This window comes from Manihot esculenta, chromosome 11, assembly GCF_001659605.2.
Source record: "Manihot esculenta cultivar AM560-2 chromosome 11, M.esculenta_v8, whole genome shotgun sequence".
NCBI classification, from domain to species: domain Eukaryota; kingdom Viridiplantae; phylum Streptophyta; class Magnoliopsida; order Malpighiales; family Euphorbiaceae; genus Manihot; species Manihot esculenta.
The window spans coordinates 11,402,887-11,422,051 of NC_035171.2; the positions used below are offsets into that span (position 1 = coordinate 11,402,887).

The following is a 19,165-nucleotide window of genomic DNA, read 5'->3' on the forward strand; positions in this document are numbered from 1 at the left end:
GAAGTGTATGTTTGCGTCAAACCTTAGGGATATCCAGGACACGGGTATAGTGCTTTGTCCGGTTATTCTGTTTTTGTTTTTTCTTTGCTTGTGATATCAGGAAGTATGCTGACTCTTTATAACTTCTTGCTTTGTTTGCAGCTTCTGAGGTTAGAATGGAGGGCATCAAATTCCCCAAAAATTTTGACTTGTCTCGGGAGAACATGCATGCAATTTTTGACGCCTTTGGGGATGGTCGCTCTGTAACTGAGATTGCTGCAGAGCTGGCTCAGGCCGCTTCTTCCAAGAAGATCAGCCGACCTCTTGTCAAAGCCTCTGCTCGGACTTCCAAGCCGAGCTCTCGCAGCATTAAATCAGCTCGGACATCTGGCCAAGGTGGGTCGAGCTCAACCTCAGAGGTCATGAGGGAAACTTCCCTAGCTGTTATGGAGCAGACCCAAGCTACTGAACAAGTGGGGCAGGGTGCCGTCCATTCTACTGAGGAGGTGTTAGGGGGGAAACTTAAGTCCCCTGTTGAAGATAAGGAGGCCTCTGGGACAGGGATGGAGATCATCCTCCTAGAGGATCAAAGCCCGGAGGTTTCTGGTGAAGGTGCCCCTGCCCCTGTGAGGACTGAGCCTGAGGGATCTGAAGGTGTCCCCTCAAAGACTGGGGGCAAGCGTCCGACCTCTTCTGGAACGCCTGTCCCATCTCCTGCTCGGAAAAAATCCCGGACTGCTGTGGGTCCTTCCTCACCTCTTCCTCCCATTGGGAAAGGGAAGGGCGTTTCTGCTGTTCCTTCGTTGTCCCCTACTGACAACATTCTGGACCTGTCAAGCATTTCCTCGGAGTCTCCGGCCTCCGCTGTTGCCGCACTTCTCCGGGAACGGATGTTCGGCGGGATAATAGAGGCTTCGGATCCTCGTCTGCTGGCCCTGACTGGTCAGTTGGCCAGTTCTACCAAGGAGCAGGTGGCCTTCCAATCTCGCTCTCGTGAGGAGCTCGGATCCACGATTGGAGAAATGCTGCTGATGGTAAGTTATGTTTTTACCTTTCTTTTGAGTTTGCTTTGTGTCTTTTCTTGACAATTGTTCTTCCGTCCTAGGTGTTAGGCCTGGTTATGGAGGTGGATGCCCGTGATCTCTCTCTCCGGGAGTCCGTGGACCGCCGGATCGAGGAAGCGCGTCGTGATGAGAACCTGACTGCCACCAGTGACTCGAGGGGCCACCTGGCAGCCGCCCGGGAGCAGATCTAGTCTCTCCGAGTGGAGTTGCATTCTGCCCAGGAGGCCTCTAAAAGAGCTGAGGACAAAGCAATGGAGGCGGCAGAGCATAGCAAATCCCTGGAGTCAGAGCTGTCTCGTACTCGCAGAGTTCTCCAGGAGTCTGATGAGAGGGCAGCTGAAGTGGAGACTCGTTGTGTAGAGGTTGTAAAACAGCTGTCCTCTATGACGACGGTCCTTCAGGAGAGGGATGAGGCTGTAAGCCAAAGGGCTGAGGTCCAGCGTCAACATGAGGCCTTAAAGGCTGATTTTGAGGGGCTTCAAGCTCACCTGAGTGAGGTGAAGGCTCAGAAGGAAAGTGCCCTAGCCCGGGTGGAAGTCCTTGAGCAGGAATTGGGCACAAGTTCTGAACGTATCAAAGATCTGTCTTCATCGGCTGAAGAGTTCAACCTTCGCCAACAACAGCTAAAGCATGAAGTTAGGTCTTTGGAACGTAAATGTTTAGCCCTGCTTGAGGTGGTAAAGTATGCGGAAGGGAAGGCTCAGCTGAAGCGTGAACAGTATATAGTGGAGTATCAGGAGTCTGATGAGCTGAAGGTTAAAATTGATCAGGCCTGTGAAGCTCATCTCCAGGACTACAAAGACTCTTCTGAGTTTAAGGAATTTGTGGCTGAGGCTTGTGAAGAACACCTTGATGAGTATAAAGCTTCTGGTGAGATGAAAAAGGCTATCCTTGATAAGGCCTACCGCATGTATGTAACTGGCTACAATCGCGGTTTAAGAGAAGCTAGATAGGCTCCTGATATTCCTTTGGCCAAGCTTCGTAGGAGCGAGGTGGACTCAGATGGCGAGTCAGTGCTATACGGGGAGGATGATTTCCCCTTGCCCCGAGGAGATTCTCGGAGGAACATAGACCGGACAGTTGAGTCTTCGTCAGGGGAATCCGAGGTGGGGTCGGAGGAAGATGATCTTGATTCTGAGAAAGACGGCCTTCACCTTAGGTCAGAAGTTGCCCCTACTATTAATGTTGAGAGCTCTGGCCCAAGGGACACCGAGCTTCCTTCGGAGGTGGCTGTAAATAGAGATAATGCAGGCGGGGGTGTTCGTACTGATGTAAGTCCCTTAAGGACTATTTATCCTCCTTCCTCGCCGGAGAAATAAATTGTAATAGTCATTAATGAAATATTAGTTTCCTTCTTGTGTTTCATTTTTCTGGACATTTATATCTTCTCTTCGTATTTGTGATATAAACTACATATTTTTATTCAGAAGCTCTGGGCTGATCTTAAGTTGCGAGCTCAGCTCTTAGCTGATAGTCTGAGAGATCAAATCTCGTACCTTTTTAACTATCATGTCAGTTTTTGGCTTTTAGTCCTTCTTTCTTCGTTGTGACTTCGTATATTTGTTTCAGATAAGCTGGTTGAGGCTTTGATTATAGCCTTTTTATCCTCCTAAGGATATCGTCATTTATGAGTCCTTCTATGGAGGGAGCTCGGCCTTTTTCTTCGGCCTTCGTATCTTAATCTTTAAGGATATAAGTCTATCCGAACTGAGAGCTCGGTCTTGGTTTTTTTTTTTTTTTTTTTTTTTTTTGTAGCTCTGGGCTCTTCTCTTTCCGAGGTCGGAATTGGATTTTATAAGTTGTCCCGGTGGAGAGATTTTTCATTTCGGGAGGCTCTTAAGTCCTTTACCGACCTATTTTTGTTTCCAGGAGATCTTACGGGACCCTGGTTTTCTTTGAATTTCCGGGACGACCTCGAGGCCTCGCCGGTTGTTTTTGTTTCCAGGAGATCTTACGGGATCCTGGTTTTCTTTGAATTTCCGGGACGACCTCGGGGCCTCGCCGGTTGTTTTTGTTTCCAGGAGATCTTACGGGATCCTGGTTTTCTTTGAATTTCCGGGACGACCTCGGGGCCTCGCCGGTTGTTTTTGTTTCCAGGAGATCTTACGGGATCCTGGTTTTCTTTGAATTTCCGGGACGACCTCGGGGCCTCGCCGGTTGTTTTTGTTTCCAGGAGATCTTACGGAATCCTGGTTTTCTTTGAATTTCCGGGACGACCTCGGGGCCTCGCCGGTTGTTTTTGTTTCCAGGAGATCTTACGGGATCCTGGTTTTCTTTGAATTTTCGGGACGACCTCGGGGCCTCGCCGGTTGTTTTTTGTTTCCAGGAGATCTTACGGGATCCTGGTTTTCTTTGAATTTCCGGGACGACCTCGAGGCCTCGCCGGTTGTTTTTGTTTCCAGGAGATCTTACGGGATCCTGGTTTTCTTTGAATTTCCGGGACGACCTCGGGGCCTCGCCGGTTGTTTTTGTTTCCAGGAGATCTTACGGGATCCTGGTTTTCTTTGAATTTCCGGGACGACCTCGGGGCCTCGCTGGTTGTTTTTTATTTCCAGGAGATCTTACGGGATCCTGGTTTTCTTTGAATTTCCGGGACGACCTCGGGGCCTCGCCGGTTGTTTTTACAAAATTCAGGCTCATTGGCCTTACTGTCGCTTCGTCATCTCAGCTCGTTTTTGTGCCTAACTGAGGTCTTGTTTGCAAGGGATCTTTCTGAGCCCTGTTCTTTCTTTATCATGGAAAAATGTTTTTCACAAAGATAATCACATTGTATAAACAATTTTTATTTATTCATTTTTGTCAAAATACAATGTTTTTTCTTTACAAATATTTCAAGGAAAATACCTTTTTAAGTGCTGGATGTTCTAGGCGTGGGGCTCGGGGTTTCCTTGCATATCTTCAATTCGGTATACCCCGGGCTTAACCACTTTTGTCACCTTGAATGGACCTTCCCAGGTCGGTGCTAGCTTGCCGGCGGCTGCTCTTTTTCTAGTAGCTTCCAGGTTTCTTAAAGTCAGGTCTCCCACCTTCAAGCTTCTTTCTCTGACCTTTTGATTGTAATATCTTGCCGCTCGTTGTTGATAAGCAGCAGTTCGGACTTGGGCTTCTTCCCTAACTTCTTCAAGAGCATCTAGGTTGCTCCTTAATTTGTCCCCATTAGCGTTCTCACTAACGAATTGAACTCGATGAGTGGGGATCTGCAATTCAACTGGGACTACAGCCTCTGTGCCATAAGCAAGTGCAAACGGGGTTTCTTGAGTGGGCGCTCTGGGAGTGGTTCGGAGTGCCCATAGAGTGCTATTGAGTTCTTCTGCCCAATTCTCCTTTGCACCATCCAGCCGTTTCTTTAATCCTTGAAGGATAGCTCTATTAGTGACTTCCGTTTGGCCATTAGTCTGAGGGTGAGCCACGGAGGAGAACTTATGCCATATACCCATGTTCGTCGTAAAGGCTCTGAAAGTGCTGCAGTCGAACTGTCTGCCGTTGTCTGAGATAAGTACTCTTGGTATGCCAAATCTGCAGATGATATGTCCCCATACGAAATCTATCATCTTGCGAGCTGTGATTGTGGCTATTGCTTCTGCCTCTGGCCATTTCGAGAAATATTCCACAGCCACCACTACGAATTTCCTTTGCCCCGTAGTCTTGGGGAAAGGTCCCAGGATGTCAATTCCCCATTGTGAGAAAGGCCATGGACTGGATATGCTTGCTTGAGGAGTGGCAGGGGTCCTGATGGCATTGGCAAATCTCTGACATACGTCACACCTCCGGACAAACTCTTCTGCTTCTTTTTTAACAGTGGGCCAGTAGTATCCTTGCCTGAATATTTTGTTAGCTAATGTCCCTGCTCCCTCGTGAGCCCCACATAGGCCTCTATGTATTTCCTCCATTACCTTTGCAGCTTCTTCCGGACTCACACACCGGAGCCATGGGCTGGATTTCCCTTTTCTGTATAAAGTTCCCCTTATTACTTGGTAATTGGCAGCTCGAGCTGCTATCTTTTTGGCTTCGACTTTATCTTCGGGGAGTTCGCCCTTTTCCAAGTATCTCAAGTATGGAGTCATCCAAGTTGGGCTCTGCTCCACCTGTAGTACTGTGTTTATCTTCTTGAAAGCAGGTATGCTGACATGCTGTATGTAGACTTCATCAGGGAGCTGCTCTAACTCTTCCTTTGTCTCATCCCTGACCTCCAAAACTTCCGAATCAAGCGCTTCTCTGGTTGAGTTCGGTTCCATCACTGTGGCCAAGTATACTGCCCTTGCTTCCTCCTGGCTTCCCCGGACCATTCCCACTCCTCCTTCCGTTGGGAACTTGAGTGCCAGATACCTGATGCTAGTGACAGCTTCGAAACTGAACAACGCCGGCCTCCCCAAAATCGCATTGTAGCTCAGTGGGAGTTTGACCACCAAGAACACCTCATAATGGGTGCGAGCTTTGGGTGCTTCTCCCAAGGTGAGGGCCAGCTTCACCTTCCCTTCTACAAGTACCGGTGCTCCTCCGATCCCTTTGATGGGTGACTGGTCCCGAACCAGCTGTTCCTCTGGGATTCCCATCTGCTGGAAAACCCGATATGGCAATAAGTTAACCTTACTTCCATCATCCACCAGAACCTTCTTCACCCGAAAATTATGAATGACTGCTTCAATGACAAGCGCGTCATCATGGGGCATCTGAATGCCCTGTGCATCCTCCGAAGAGAAAGCGATGGTCATGGGAGAGTGTTCAACGATCTGCATGACCTCGCCATTGCTGGTCTCCCCTTCCCGGTTTCTCTTCTTTCCTCGACGGTTCATCCGTCCTCCAGTTCCTCCAACGATCATGTTAATAGTCCCACTGGACCCATCGTTCACTGGCCCCGTTCCAGTTCTCCTGGGCATCTGGGCTGCCGGACCGGGTTGAGGCCTCTGCCCCTCCGGTTTCTTCACAAAATTTTTGAGATGCCCCCTTTTTATCAATCTTTCAATCTCTGCAATTAACTGAAAACAGTTATTTGTGTCGTGGCCATGCGTTCGGTGATACTGACAATACTTATCAGGATTTCTCTGATCTGCTTCCGACTTCAAAGGTTGAGGCCACTGGAGAAACTCTTTATTTTGGACAGCCATGAGCACCTCGGCTCTAGACGCATTTAATGGAGTCGGTTTCTCCGGAACCCAAGGGGGGAGCGTTCTTGGTTCGAGAATCCGAGGAGGAGGAGGCCTGTGATCCCTTCTTTCCCAGGCCTGCTTGTACGGTTCAGGCCTCTTTCCATGCTTCTTCTCGTGCTTCTCCGACCTCCCCTCCTCCGGGGCTTTTTCTTTTCCTTCCGCCCTTTTGGCAAATCTACTCGTTACTAAGGCGTCATCCTGCCTTATATACTTTTCCGCCCTCTTCATCAACTCGGCCAGTGAGGTCGGAGGTTTCCTGCTTAGTGAACCGAAGAACTCGGCAGAAGTTGTTCCCTTCTGCATGGCCTCTACCGCCCTTCCTTCATCAAGGTCGGGGATCTGCAGGGCCTCCGTATTGAAACGGGCGACATACTCTCTGAGGGATTCACCAGCTTTTTGTCTCACTGTTTCCAGATAACTCGTCTTCCTATCTGCAGGCACCCCAGCTACGAACCGGCTAATGAAGCGAGTGGCCAGATCTCCGAAACTTTGAATGCTTCCGGCCTCCAGGCTGTTGAACCATGCCCTCGCTGGTCCCGAGAGCGTTGTTGGGAACACCTTGCACATCAGAGCATCTGACAGAGTTTGCAACTCCATGAAGGTCTTATAGTTCATGACATGCTCTCTCGGGTTACCAGCCCCATTATAGGCCGCCATCGGCGGCATCATAAACTTTTTGGGAATGGTCTCCTGCTGCATTAACTTTGAGAAGGGAGAAGAAGTAGGCAAGGAGGTTTGACTCTGATCTTTCTTACCTAGCTCGGCTAGGAGCTGCTCTTTCAACCTTTTCAGCTTTTGGTTCATTTTCTCGTCTTCTGGGCTGGATCTTTTGCCCAAACTGCATTCTTCCTCCTCTGTTTCAGTTCCCGTTTCTCTGGTTGTTTCGGCAGAATAGTCGTTCACCTCTTCATTTTCTATCAACTCTCTTGCCCTTCGCCCATGAATTCGGGCCTCCAGTTCTTCCTCTTCTCCGGCATCGTGGTTGTTAGTTCGGAGGCGGGCAGAGGTAGGTTGGGGTTCATCGGTTCTGGGTTCCTCCACTACTGGGAGTGTGTTTACTGGGGTGCTAAGTCCCCTTTGTTGCATTATCTGGCCCAACCAGTGAGCAGTGGTTTGTAGCTGGAGAGCCATGGTTTGAATGTCTTGGTTAGACAGGGTCATGGTGGAAGTATTCCCTGCCAGGCTTGGCGAGGGATTAAGAGAAATAGGTGTTTGGTTATTCAACGTTGTAGGGCTAGAAAAGGAGAACTGCTGCCCATCTTGGGCAGAGCTCAGGTCATTTGGAATATTAAGGTTACTGTCTTGGTGGTTTGCCATCGTGGATCTCAGTGGGTTTTGAAAGTGAAAACTCCGGTGATGAAAAGATCTCCTTCGTTTCCCACAGACGGCGCCAATTGATAATCTGAGATCCAATAGAATAGGGTTTTACAAGGGTTTTGTATTACTGATTAAGGCTTAAGCTTTCTGAGGAGGGGACTCCTCTTTTATACATTGTCTTGCTTGCTGGTGACGTGTAAAGGTCTCTCCAGGATTGGGCCACGCGTCTCTGCCATGCGGATTCGGAGGTACTAGGGTATCAGCTGCCTGCTCCATGCGTAACGGCCTCTGATTCTCCTCGTGCGTACGTTCGAGCGGATCTGCCAGGCTGTTTGGTGAATATTTCTCTGGATCCTGGGCTGGGCCGAGAGTTGGGCCAGACGCTAAGCATGAATGGAGAGGGCCTGCTTCGTGTGGGTCAGGCCGGTTCGAGTGAAGAAGATGGGTCGAGCCCGGCCTTGAGGGTCGGATGAGCCAGGCTCGTTCTGTATATCAAGTGTGTGGGCCTCTACGTCATGGGCCTTGGGCCGTGGTCAAGCCCCTAGTCCGGGGTGAAGGAACCCAGCGGTCATCACCCTTTGTACCTAGAAATGTATGGGGAGAAAATTTTACTTCACTTCATTATTTCTTTATTTAACATGAAAGATTTTAAAAGAAAAGAATTTAAATAAATTTTTATAAAACTAGTACATAATTTTATTTTTATATATGGTGAAAATTTTTTAAGTTAAAAAATATAATTTTTTATTAAATAAAATAATTATAAAAAAATATTTGAAAAAAATTGAAACCTATATCATAATTCATATTTATAATCAAATATTTTTAATTTGCCATAATTATAGTCAAGAAAATTAAATTGAATTTAAAAAGTTAATGATAAATTATAATATTGTAACATTCCAAAAATAAAATAAAATAAAGTAAAAAAAATAATAAATAAATAATTGAAAGAAAATAAAATAAATAATAAATAAAAGAATAAGAAAAAAGAAAAAGAGAAGAGAAAAAGAGAAAGAAAAAAAAAAGATAAATAAAAATCTAATTTAAAGACAAGTGGCAACGGTTAGCCACTTAATTAAAAACAAAAAGAAAAGAAAAAAGAAAGAAGAAAAGTTTGGGTGAGAAGAAAAAACCTATTTTTCTCCTAAGAGGAAGTACCCATTTTTCTATTTTTTTTTTCCACACCAAAATTTCTTCACAATTCCAACTCCAATCAATTATCCATCTTATTCCAACACATTTTCAAAGTAGAATTTGAAGAAAAGAAGAGAAATCAAGAGAAAATTCAAAGTTGAATGAGAGTGAATAGTAACCAAGGGTTTGGAAATTTAAAGGTATGTTAGGGATTTTTGTTGTAGGATATTTCTTATCATTTTATATGAATATTTATGAGAAATATTGTATTAATTTGATTTATTGGTTTTTTTTCTTCTTTATGAAGAAGAAGTGGAAGGGAAAGGAAAAGAAAAGGAAAATTAGAAAATTTTAAGTGTGGAAGATCTTGGAAAGGTTTGTGCTCAACTCTATTTCAATAAATTTAAGAAATTATTATTTATGTTCTATTTGAAATTTTACTGCCCTAATAGAAAGATCAAGTGAATAATCATTTAATTATATTAGTATAATCAAAGTTTGAGAAATAAGAGATTTAATAGATAGAAAATTTTAAAATTTATATATAATTTAACCAAAATTTAAGTTATGGATATAATGAAATGATTCTATTTTCTGTGATAGAAAAATAAATTGGTTAGATATAGTGACAATAAAAAAAAATTTAGTAAACTAAAGAAAAAAAAAAGAAGAGATATTAGATTAGATGAAAAAAAAAAAGAAATTAAAGGAATAAGAAAAATGAGATATAGTGTAAATATGCCGTTGAAGAATAATAAGAATAATATAAGATAAAAATGGGAATTAAAAAAAAAGAAAATGAAATAAAGTATATTGAACTAACTCATAATTAAATAACCGGGTAGGGGTGTTACAAATATAGTTTTTAAAATTTTATATTATTAATAAAATATATAATTATTTAATTTAAATTTTATATTGAAATTAAATATATTTTATATTTATTTTATGTAATATTAAATATATATTTATTACAAATAAATTTTTATTATATGAAACATTGCATATAAATAATGTATATTAAATTATTTCACTTAATGTTTATACTTAATATTATAAATTATGTGTATATTTTTTATATTTAAAAAATTTTACTTCCTATTAATAATATTCGAATAAAATGAAATACTATATATTTTAAATTGTGAATTTTTTTTTATATTTTAAGTTTTTATTAATATTTATGATATTATATAAAAGTAAACATAGGAAGTCAATAATAAAATTAATAAAAAATGATATTATTGTAATAAAAATATGTATTTAAAGATTATTTTATTATTTAAATAAAAATTGTAATTTGTTATTAACTTATACAAATTTAATTTAGCATTATTGGTTATAATTGTAATAAATTGTAAAAGTTTGGTCGTACGATCTAAAATTTAAAGCGTTGAATATATAGTTATATTTTTTTCAATAGTTTTTATTAGAAAAGAAATTAATTAAATTAGATTTTTGCAAAAATTAATTAAATTAATCTTTTATAAAAATTTTTGATTTTAAACAAAATGTATATATATTATGTGAATATTCCGATCCAAACTGATTCAAATAACTTTTGAACTCATTTTTTACTTAGTTCAAAATAATTAACTCAAATTATTTAATAATTTCGTGCTAACTATTATGTACAATTTGAAATTGCCGTAATTTTCATATGGAATGATTCACACAAACAAACAGCTACCCGTTACACTTAAGTCCCGCTAAATTATTCGAAATTGTCATAATTTTTCAATGCGAAATGATTCACACAAGGAAGCAAATGCAGTTTCATGTACAATTTGAAATTATATTATGTATAATTTAGAATTATCGTAATTTCCATATGGGACGATTCACACAAACAGACAGCTACCCGTACATTTGGTTCTGCTAAATTATTTGGAATTGTCATAATTTTTCGATGCGAAATAATTCATACACGGAGCAACTCCAATTTTATACTTAAAATCAGCTTAGATTTTATATATAAGTGAAAAAAAAATTAAATATAATTACAGCCATTTTTATATATAATAAATATTATAATAATTAAACATAAATATTAAATTTATATTAAATCTAATTCATTTGGAAGACTAACTAAGTACCTATCTCAAACCAAAATAACAATCTTGATTTCTTTTTATCATCGCCGAAGAGCAATGTACAGTATCCCCGCACAACGCTCGAACATTTTTAGGTGTTGATTTTTGCTTGTTGGCTACTAGGCTTTTTGATGGTTTGGTGATCCCTTTCTCTATGATCTGTGATTGTTTGTGCCTCATTAGTTGTTTTTATTACTCAATCGGCAACATGCAAGCCTTCTTCACCAGCTTCATCTCAAGTAGGCGCCCATAGCAGATCTTCTGCTTCTTTCTTCATGTGGACCTTGAATCATGGGTTTATTGTTTTTGAGGTTCGTAGCCTTTATTTTTAAGCCTTGTATGATGTTATTTGGGCCTTCTGAAGAAGTGGCATTTGAAAGTGTTACTGACTTAACATTTAGGTTTTGTATAACAAAGCTTGCACTGCCTTTTCGCACTTAAGCGCACAGCATGCCATTGGTAATGATCCTATTACAGAGCCACAAATTCCAAGCTGATCCTAAGTAATCGTTGGTTGTTCATTGGATTCTGGAGGAACTACTTCGTAGCCCCAGCTAATGAAATCTTCTACCTTCAATTTTTTTTTTAAAAAAAAAAAACCAGGACAACTAGCTAAATTCAGGGAATTGGCAGTGCATCCCACAAATTCTATGCCAGGCTTGTTTTGTCGATTATGCATTTACTGATGACTTTGCAGAATACATTCTTTGCCTTGGGGGCAACAACAGTGACAAAAAAAATCCACACTTTTTTCAAAACATTTTCTTTATTTTTTACCAAAGTGAAACACAAAACATCAAATATCATTGTATTATAGTCCATTGCCCTTGGCTGTTAACCAACAGTTGAGTTTCTTCTGCAGTTCTATTGGGGCTAATTAATGCCTCAATGTGCTGGGTGACCATCACTTCATTTGCCTTGAGATGATAGAAGAACCCAGCTTCTCCAACTCTCATTTTCAATTGCAATGGTCACACATTGCTTCCAATTTCTCTTCTTCTGGAACTTCCATTCATACTTCCTCAAATTCTTTTTCGTTGTTTCGATGATGGCTTCCTCTAGTCCTTAGGCAGGTGATTTCGAAGAGGTCCATGCAATGGAAATTGTTTGGACAACTCTAAGGCTGCAATGAAACTTGAGAACTTCAGACAAGCAGTTCATGAGCATCAGATTGAAGTTATGACACTTTCTGATTCAATACCAGCATCTTGTGAAACGAAATTTGCCACCGTTAGCACAAGATTGGTTCTGCCAAGAATCTGACTAGAGACCAAGTCATTTACTCAGAGCCATTTGGAAGATTAGAAAGAGCAGCAGTCTTCTTCCGGAGCTCTGGCTTGTCGGCTCCTACGAGTTTGTCCACTTGTTTCCCATCTTTAAGGAAGAAGAATGTGGGAGTGGAATTAACTTCTCATGAAGAACTAAGCTCCTGCATACAACAAGACCATACAATCATTCATCAGACATTATTCTCATGACACATGAGCTCTGTGAGAACCTTGCAACTTACCCCAGGCTCATCTATGTCTACACTTAAAAATATGATAGAGGGATATTTCTAAGAAAGATTGCAGTAGGCTGGCGCAATTGATTTGGAAGGCGAACACCATGATGAATAGAAATTTACAATCATCTGTTGGACAAACAAGAGAAATTGCCTAGTTAGAAATATTAAAACTTTCATTTTCAGTAGCAGCTTAAACTTACACTCTTGCTATCCCTGCTTGCTTCTAATAGCTTTTCCTCCCATTTCTCGGTTGTATTTATTTTGTGGATATTTTTACAGGTACATTCTGCATGCTTATTCCGGATGTCATCATTTAGCTGACAATCGCCACATACGTAGACCTGCAAGAAATATCTTTAGATGTATTAAATATGAACAAGTCTTAAGAAAACAATGCATTTCCTTAACTATCGAAAATACAATGCATTTCCTCATGTGATTAGCTAAAAATGATGCTGCAAATATTGAACATGAGAAAAAAGAGAAGAAGCAAGGCTTTTGAGCCAAGTCAATCATCACCATTTTGTGATTGTCGGGAAAGGCTTACTTGTACCCGGTCTACATGGACCCAAAATAAATGAATGTGAGTCCTGTAAAAAATTCAAATGGGACTCACATCCATGTGGACCGAGTCCAAGTAAGAAGTTTTCATGATTGTCTATTCATTCATAGAAATAACTAGTCCAGACCAATATCTACAACTAACAATGACAAAACGATGGGATGCAATTCTAGAGAATAAGCGTTTTCAAGCAGAAATGTCAATTAGCTTGTTCAAAGAGACACACCTTGCTCCAACAATGTCCCATTGTCTGTGGAGTATGCACAACTGTTCTTGATGATAGAATTGCAGGACTCCCTATAAAAGAAAACATGTTAGAAAAGCTAGATTAAATCCTTCCAAGTAACAAAAAAGAGGGAGAAATTCTAGAATATAATGGCTTTTTATAACTATTGATCATGGTGGGTCTTTGCTGATTCTACATGCAAAGTTGCATTGAATAAATTATAAAAAATGGGTGCACTTTAGATGCATGAGTTGGGTTCTCAATGAATGTTATCCTTCAAATGTGTAAGAGAAAAATATTCCAGTCTCAGAAGAAAACGAAGCTTCATATCTCATGAACTATTCTGCATCATAAACTACAGCTTTCCTTTCGTTCTTGGAGGGTTTGCTCTAACAAAATCCTCGCATACAATTCCTATTTAGAATGCTCACATAAGACATTGTAAATTGCAAAAAGGAGATTCCTTGTGCTTCTGATGCTTATCCTATGAAAGATTGAAGTGATGATGAAACAAGAGTGAAACGATCAGAAGAAACCATCAATACCACCACCATCATAACAAAAGAAAAATAGACAGGATGAAAGAGAAGCGTCACCTTTGGACCCAACAGGTTGATGTGTTCTAAAATGGAAGACTTTCAGACAGAAATCAAGAATTGAAGCTTTGAAAGAATTGAATGAAAGGAGCACCTGAAACCCAACTTGACAATTTAAATGACTGGAAGCAAGGAAATTAAACACATCTCCGACCCTGATGGAGTCTGTTGGCCTTTCTTCAAGTTTCCATCTTCAGGTTAACAATACTCTAAAAACTAACAAATGCAAAAGGCTGCAAGTACGAAAATACCCTTTTGACCACTTTAGCTGTCCCTGGAGTGTTTTGTATTGTCATCAGCATTCTTAGCCAAACTAAACCTGAAATTTGACTAACTAAACAAGGTTTCCACAGAAATGGGGTTTAATCTCAGCCGTCCATCTCAAGAATTTCTTTCTCCAAAACAAAAATAAATCCTCACCTCTCATTACTTGTTTCTTATTCTTTCTTGCATGGAAGAGGAGGCTTTTTTTATTAATTGTAATCCAAAGCAGTTTACAAGAAACACCAAGAATGAACTAAACATTAAGAAAATAACAAATACTACACAATTTCATCAGGAACTGGGAAGCTGAAGCTTTTAAAGCAAGTGAATCCTCCATCAACAACAAGGTTGTGTCCAGTTATGTACTTAGCTTCATCTGATGCCAAATACAAAGCTGCCTTTGCCACATCTATTTCTTCACAGTATGCTCCCTTTAGCTCTCCAAGCCCATTAACAATCTCAACTATCTTCTCCCTTGTAGCCCCAGGATAGAATTGGGCTATTTGACCCACCGATAGCGGTGTCGGAATTGGGCCTGGTGAAATGCAATTTATTCTCACTCCATTTCTGCATAGCTCACTTGCTATTGACTTCACTATCCCAGATATTGTAAATTTTGAAACTGCATATGAGTGTGGACCAAGCCCACCCAATACCCCACATATGCTAGATGTACATAGAATCGACCCGGAGCCTGCCGGTATCATTACACGAGCCGCATGCTTTATACCAGCCATTGTGCCTCGAACGTTTATCTGCATTACCCTGTCGAACTCTCCAAGATCCAGATCTACAATGCTCGGAGGAACGGACGGGCCTGTTATTCCAGCGTTGTTGTACATTATATCTAGCTTACCAAGATGGGCCACTGCAAAATCTACTGCCTCTTTCACTTGGGCCTCTATAGACACATCACATTGGACAAAGTGGGCTGCAGAGCCTAGATCATTTGCAGCATGTTGGCCCAAGTGAGAATCAATATCCACAATTACAACTTGGGCTCCATGTTGGATGAATTCATGGGCAGTGGCCTTGCCAAGGCCACTTGCTCCACCAGTTATTAGGGCTACTTTGCCTTGTAACCTGGTTAATTAATTTCAAATCAGAAAAAGTAAAAAGAATCAAATTGATGAGCACCCACAATGAGAAAACATTCCATGTGTTGAGTCAAAGAATGAGTCTTGTCATATTCAAGAAGAATAATAATTGAGAAGAGACAGGCGGTGAGGACTAAAATATTCCCATATTTCAATGTCTAATAATTTTTTTTTAAGAATGCAATAGACAGTGATATTTTTATTATATTAGTTGAAAATATTTATTATATTTTTTTAATTAATTATTAATTATTATATTTTTTTATTGATAGAATAAAGAGGGTCCGAAAATTCCATTTATATAGATTTTTTTAAAAACTGAAAAATCAAAATTTGGGAGGCTAGTGATGATATGGAGTAATGGACCACAATTTTTATTTATAAAATCAAGAAAGAATATGTTCTTATTTGGGACCAAAGCAAGTTTAAACAACCATGAAAATCTCATAACAAATTTCATCCAATTACATAAAATAAAATAAAAAAATATAAAATACTACAAGTAAATTATTTATGTAAAAATAATAAATTTAAAATATATTAATTTTTCCACAAACAAAAATTTTGAAGATAAATTATCTAATTAATTAATTAATTAACTAATATTATCATAATACACCAACCATCTATATTGTGACCAGAGACTACTACATTTTAGGTTTATATTTTAATATTATAGTAACAATTATAAAAATTATTATTTTAATATTAACAGTTTTGTAATAATTTAAAATTATTAAAATAAATAAATTTTTATTATGTATAATAATATATGTTTATATTTAATAAAATTATAATTTTAATTACACTTTTAATTCATTATAAAAAATATTATTAGGTTCGAATGGACCAACAAAATTAAAAAAAAAATACAGATGGGTTTGCTAGATCTGGAATCAGCACATGCAATGATGCCAAAATTATGGCAGGTTTCTGTCTAACAGTTATAGAAAACTTAGTTGTGGGCAATGCATGGATTGGACTCCATTAATTATTACTATACAAATTTAAAACTATATAATTTGAATTTCAATAAAAATAATTGAATAACGACTAATTTTTTTTTTATAATTAATTTCTGACTGAGATTTATAATTACTGGAACTGTTTTTAAACTAAAGTTATGAATTTTTTTAGAAAAAAAATGAAAATAGAATAAAGAACTGTCAAGAAACCCATCATCTAGTAGTGATCACTTAAAATTTAAGAATCAGAAAGATATTGCAGAGAAAATTATATATATGAAGAGAATCGTAATAGTTGATGAAGTTAATTACCTTTTGAAAGTGGGCATGGAATAAGATCTTGCATGCTTAGCCAAAGGATCATGATCATGGATGACCAACTTCTTGAACCCTCTGTTTGGTTTGTAAAGCAATAAATAAATATAAAAAGAGGAAAAAAAAAAAAACTACTGCATATATAGGAATTGAAGGTTTGATTTGACGACCTGGCTAACGATCGAAGCATGTCGATTGCTGGGTTGGTCGCCGGAGAGATGGATCCGGAGAGGTGGGTGGAAAATTTATCGGAGGAGAAAGGAAGCGTTTCTGCGCAAGTACTGGACACACATTTCCATGCACGCAAGAGAGAGAGAGGGATTTGAACATGGCTTATGGCCTCTGATGATCTGTCCTATTTATTGATCCTTACTAAGAAACAGAAGCTCTAGTTTTTTTTTTTTTTTCTTTGTATAATTTTCTCAAAAGTCAGCACCAAGCCACCAACAATATGTGTGTATGTGTATAAGTGCTACTGTGTATGGCATCTTGTTACTTAGTAATTTTTTAATTTGTAAAGAATGTGAAGTTTCCAAAAATGGGATTAAATTAATTTTAAAAGTATTAATGTATTATAATCACACAATTAGACTGATAGTAAGTTTATCTGAATAAATTCGAGAAATTTCAAATTTTACTCTCTCAATTTTTAATTTTTATTTTCTTAAAAAAAATTATTGTGTATTAAAAGATAAAATTCAATTGAGTGATTTAAATATAATCAGTCGAAACTAAATAATTATATTAAAAATACATATAAACTTTGATTATAATAAAAATAAATAAATTATATATAACAAAATGAAAAAATCTTATTATTTCATTATAAAAATAAATAATTTTAAATAAATAGATAATTTTATTGTTTGATATTTCTATATTTTACTTGTCTGTGTTTCGAATTGAGAAAAATATTTTTCAACGTATATATTAATTGTTAGGAAACTAAGCCAGCTGGAGCACAGTATGAAACTGAATCAAAATAAAGAAAGGATATAAAGAGCAAAAAGAATACGAACAGCAAGATTTGGATTCTCACGCAAGTTAGATTGCTGGACCGACCATATACCATATTATATCATACTAATTCATTCTTCTTCTTTTTTATTTGATTATCCGAGATTCAAAAACGAGTTAGAGTTTTAGTACAAGTAAGTTTGGTTTTTTTTTTTATTTTTTATTCTCTAATAACGTATGATCGCCACTCTATTACAATGTTATTTGTTATTATCAGGTCGAGTCATACGCACAGACATATCTGACTTTTCACTATTATCAAACGGTTATTTAATTTCACTTCAACACTTATATTGATAAAATCGTGGCATATCTAAACTGTTCTCCTACTTTTCCATCACGTCAAAAGATAAATTGAGTCTTTTTTAAATGAGCTTGAATTTTGATCAGCCCAATCTGCTCGATTGTGGATTAGGTTGCACGGTAATATATTAAATGACGTAATGAACTCTGATAAATTTTGAATTTAACTCTCCTATAAGATTCGAACAGTTATTATTATTTTATTAATTTTATCTTATAGTTATCCATCCTTTTTTAATATTAAAAAAAAAATTAATTCGCAACTTTCTAAAAGACTACTCTAAAGTTTTCTACTATGCACAAAGCACTCCTACTACCCCTATGCTTATAGTTTTTAAATAATAATAATAATTTATGAATTTTAATTATACGTATAATATTTTTATTCATCAGCAACAAGTCATGAAATTTACAATTTTTGAACAATTACTCTATTAAATATATTTATTTTCTTCTGATGCAATATTTATAAATAAGGGATTATTTTTCTATTTAATTTATAAATTTTACAAGAAGGGAAAAAGCAAAATAATGTTTCCTATTAATAGTCAAAGGCCAAATAGACAGCATTTCCATCGAATGTTATCTTTGACCAAGAACCTCCTCTATTATTTTTATTAATTAACAAATAATTAAAGAGAAATTAAAATAAACATATTTATCATAAATCAAATTAATTTTACAGGTATGAAAATGACTGAAATATCAAATGGCTGTCATCTCTGGTCAAAAGAGAAGGCAAGGGAAACAGAAATTCAGCAGAAAAGAAGAAATTTTGTTGGTGGGTCATGCTGTGATTTAATTAATTAATTAATTAATTAATAATTACTGATAATTAGGGGCGATACAGCAACAAAATTCCAAAGAAACACAGAAAATAGGAGGATTAAATTAATTAATTTTATATATAGGAGCAAATAATTGGGTGATTAAAGCAATAATATAATCAGAAAGCTGTCATCTCACTGTGTAGACAACGGTGAGACAAGTTGATTATCATTACAGTTTCTTGTCTCTTGAATTTTAATTAAATTATAAATTTTAAAATAAATTACATACTTTCAAAATAAAAAATTAATAAAATCAGATTGATAATTTTACCGTACTTTTCCCTAAAATATAGATAAATGCAACACAAGCGTGGGATATGAATAAGCCATAGAGAGAGACCTTTTATATAAATATATATTTTAAAATAATGCCATGTGGCTCCACGTGGTGATAAGTAGACGCTCCATAGACATATCTAATCAGTAATCACTACTCTAATGAATCATGATTAATCCTTAATAACAATATTTATGGGTCCATTATAACTTCATTAACTTGGTAAAAACAAGTAGATATTATTATATTTTTTTAAACCATTCCGTCCCTTAAGCTCTATTAATTTGAAAATTATATTAGTTAGCTTTCAAATTCCAGCTAAATTTATTTTTCAATTATAAATTAAGAGAAAAAAATATTAAATTTTATTTTTTTTATCAAAAAATATTTTAAAATATCATTAAAATGCTAAATATATTCTAAGAAGATGAAGTATATTAAATAGAAGATAACTCACACTTTTAGATTT

The 19,165-nt window shown here is 37.6% G+C and overlaps 1 protein-coding gene and 1 pseudogene across 1 annotated transcript; both read right to left on the reverse strand.

Moving 5' to 3' along the window:
• Positions 1-10,788: 10,788 nt before the first annotated feature.
• LOC122725071 lies at positions 10,789-13,322 on the reverse strand (annotated as a pseudogene).
• Positions 13,323-14,103: 781 nt separating this feature from the next.
• On the reverse strand, positions 14,104-16,622 carry LOC110626073 (zerumbone synthase). The gene is made up of 3 exons (XM_021771811.2): positions 16,440-16,622; positions 16,267-16,347; positions 14,104-14,975 (listed from the first exon to the last, which is right to left on the reverse strand). The coding sequence occupies exons 1-3, from the start codon at positions 16,457-16,459 to the stop codon at positions 14,171-14,173; spliced, it is 906 nt and encodes a 301-aa protein (XP_021627503.1). The 5' UTR covers positions 16,460-16,622; the 3' UTR covers positions 14,104-14,170.
• Positions 16,623-19,165: the final 2,543 nt, after the last annotated feature.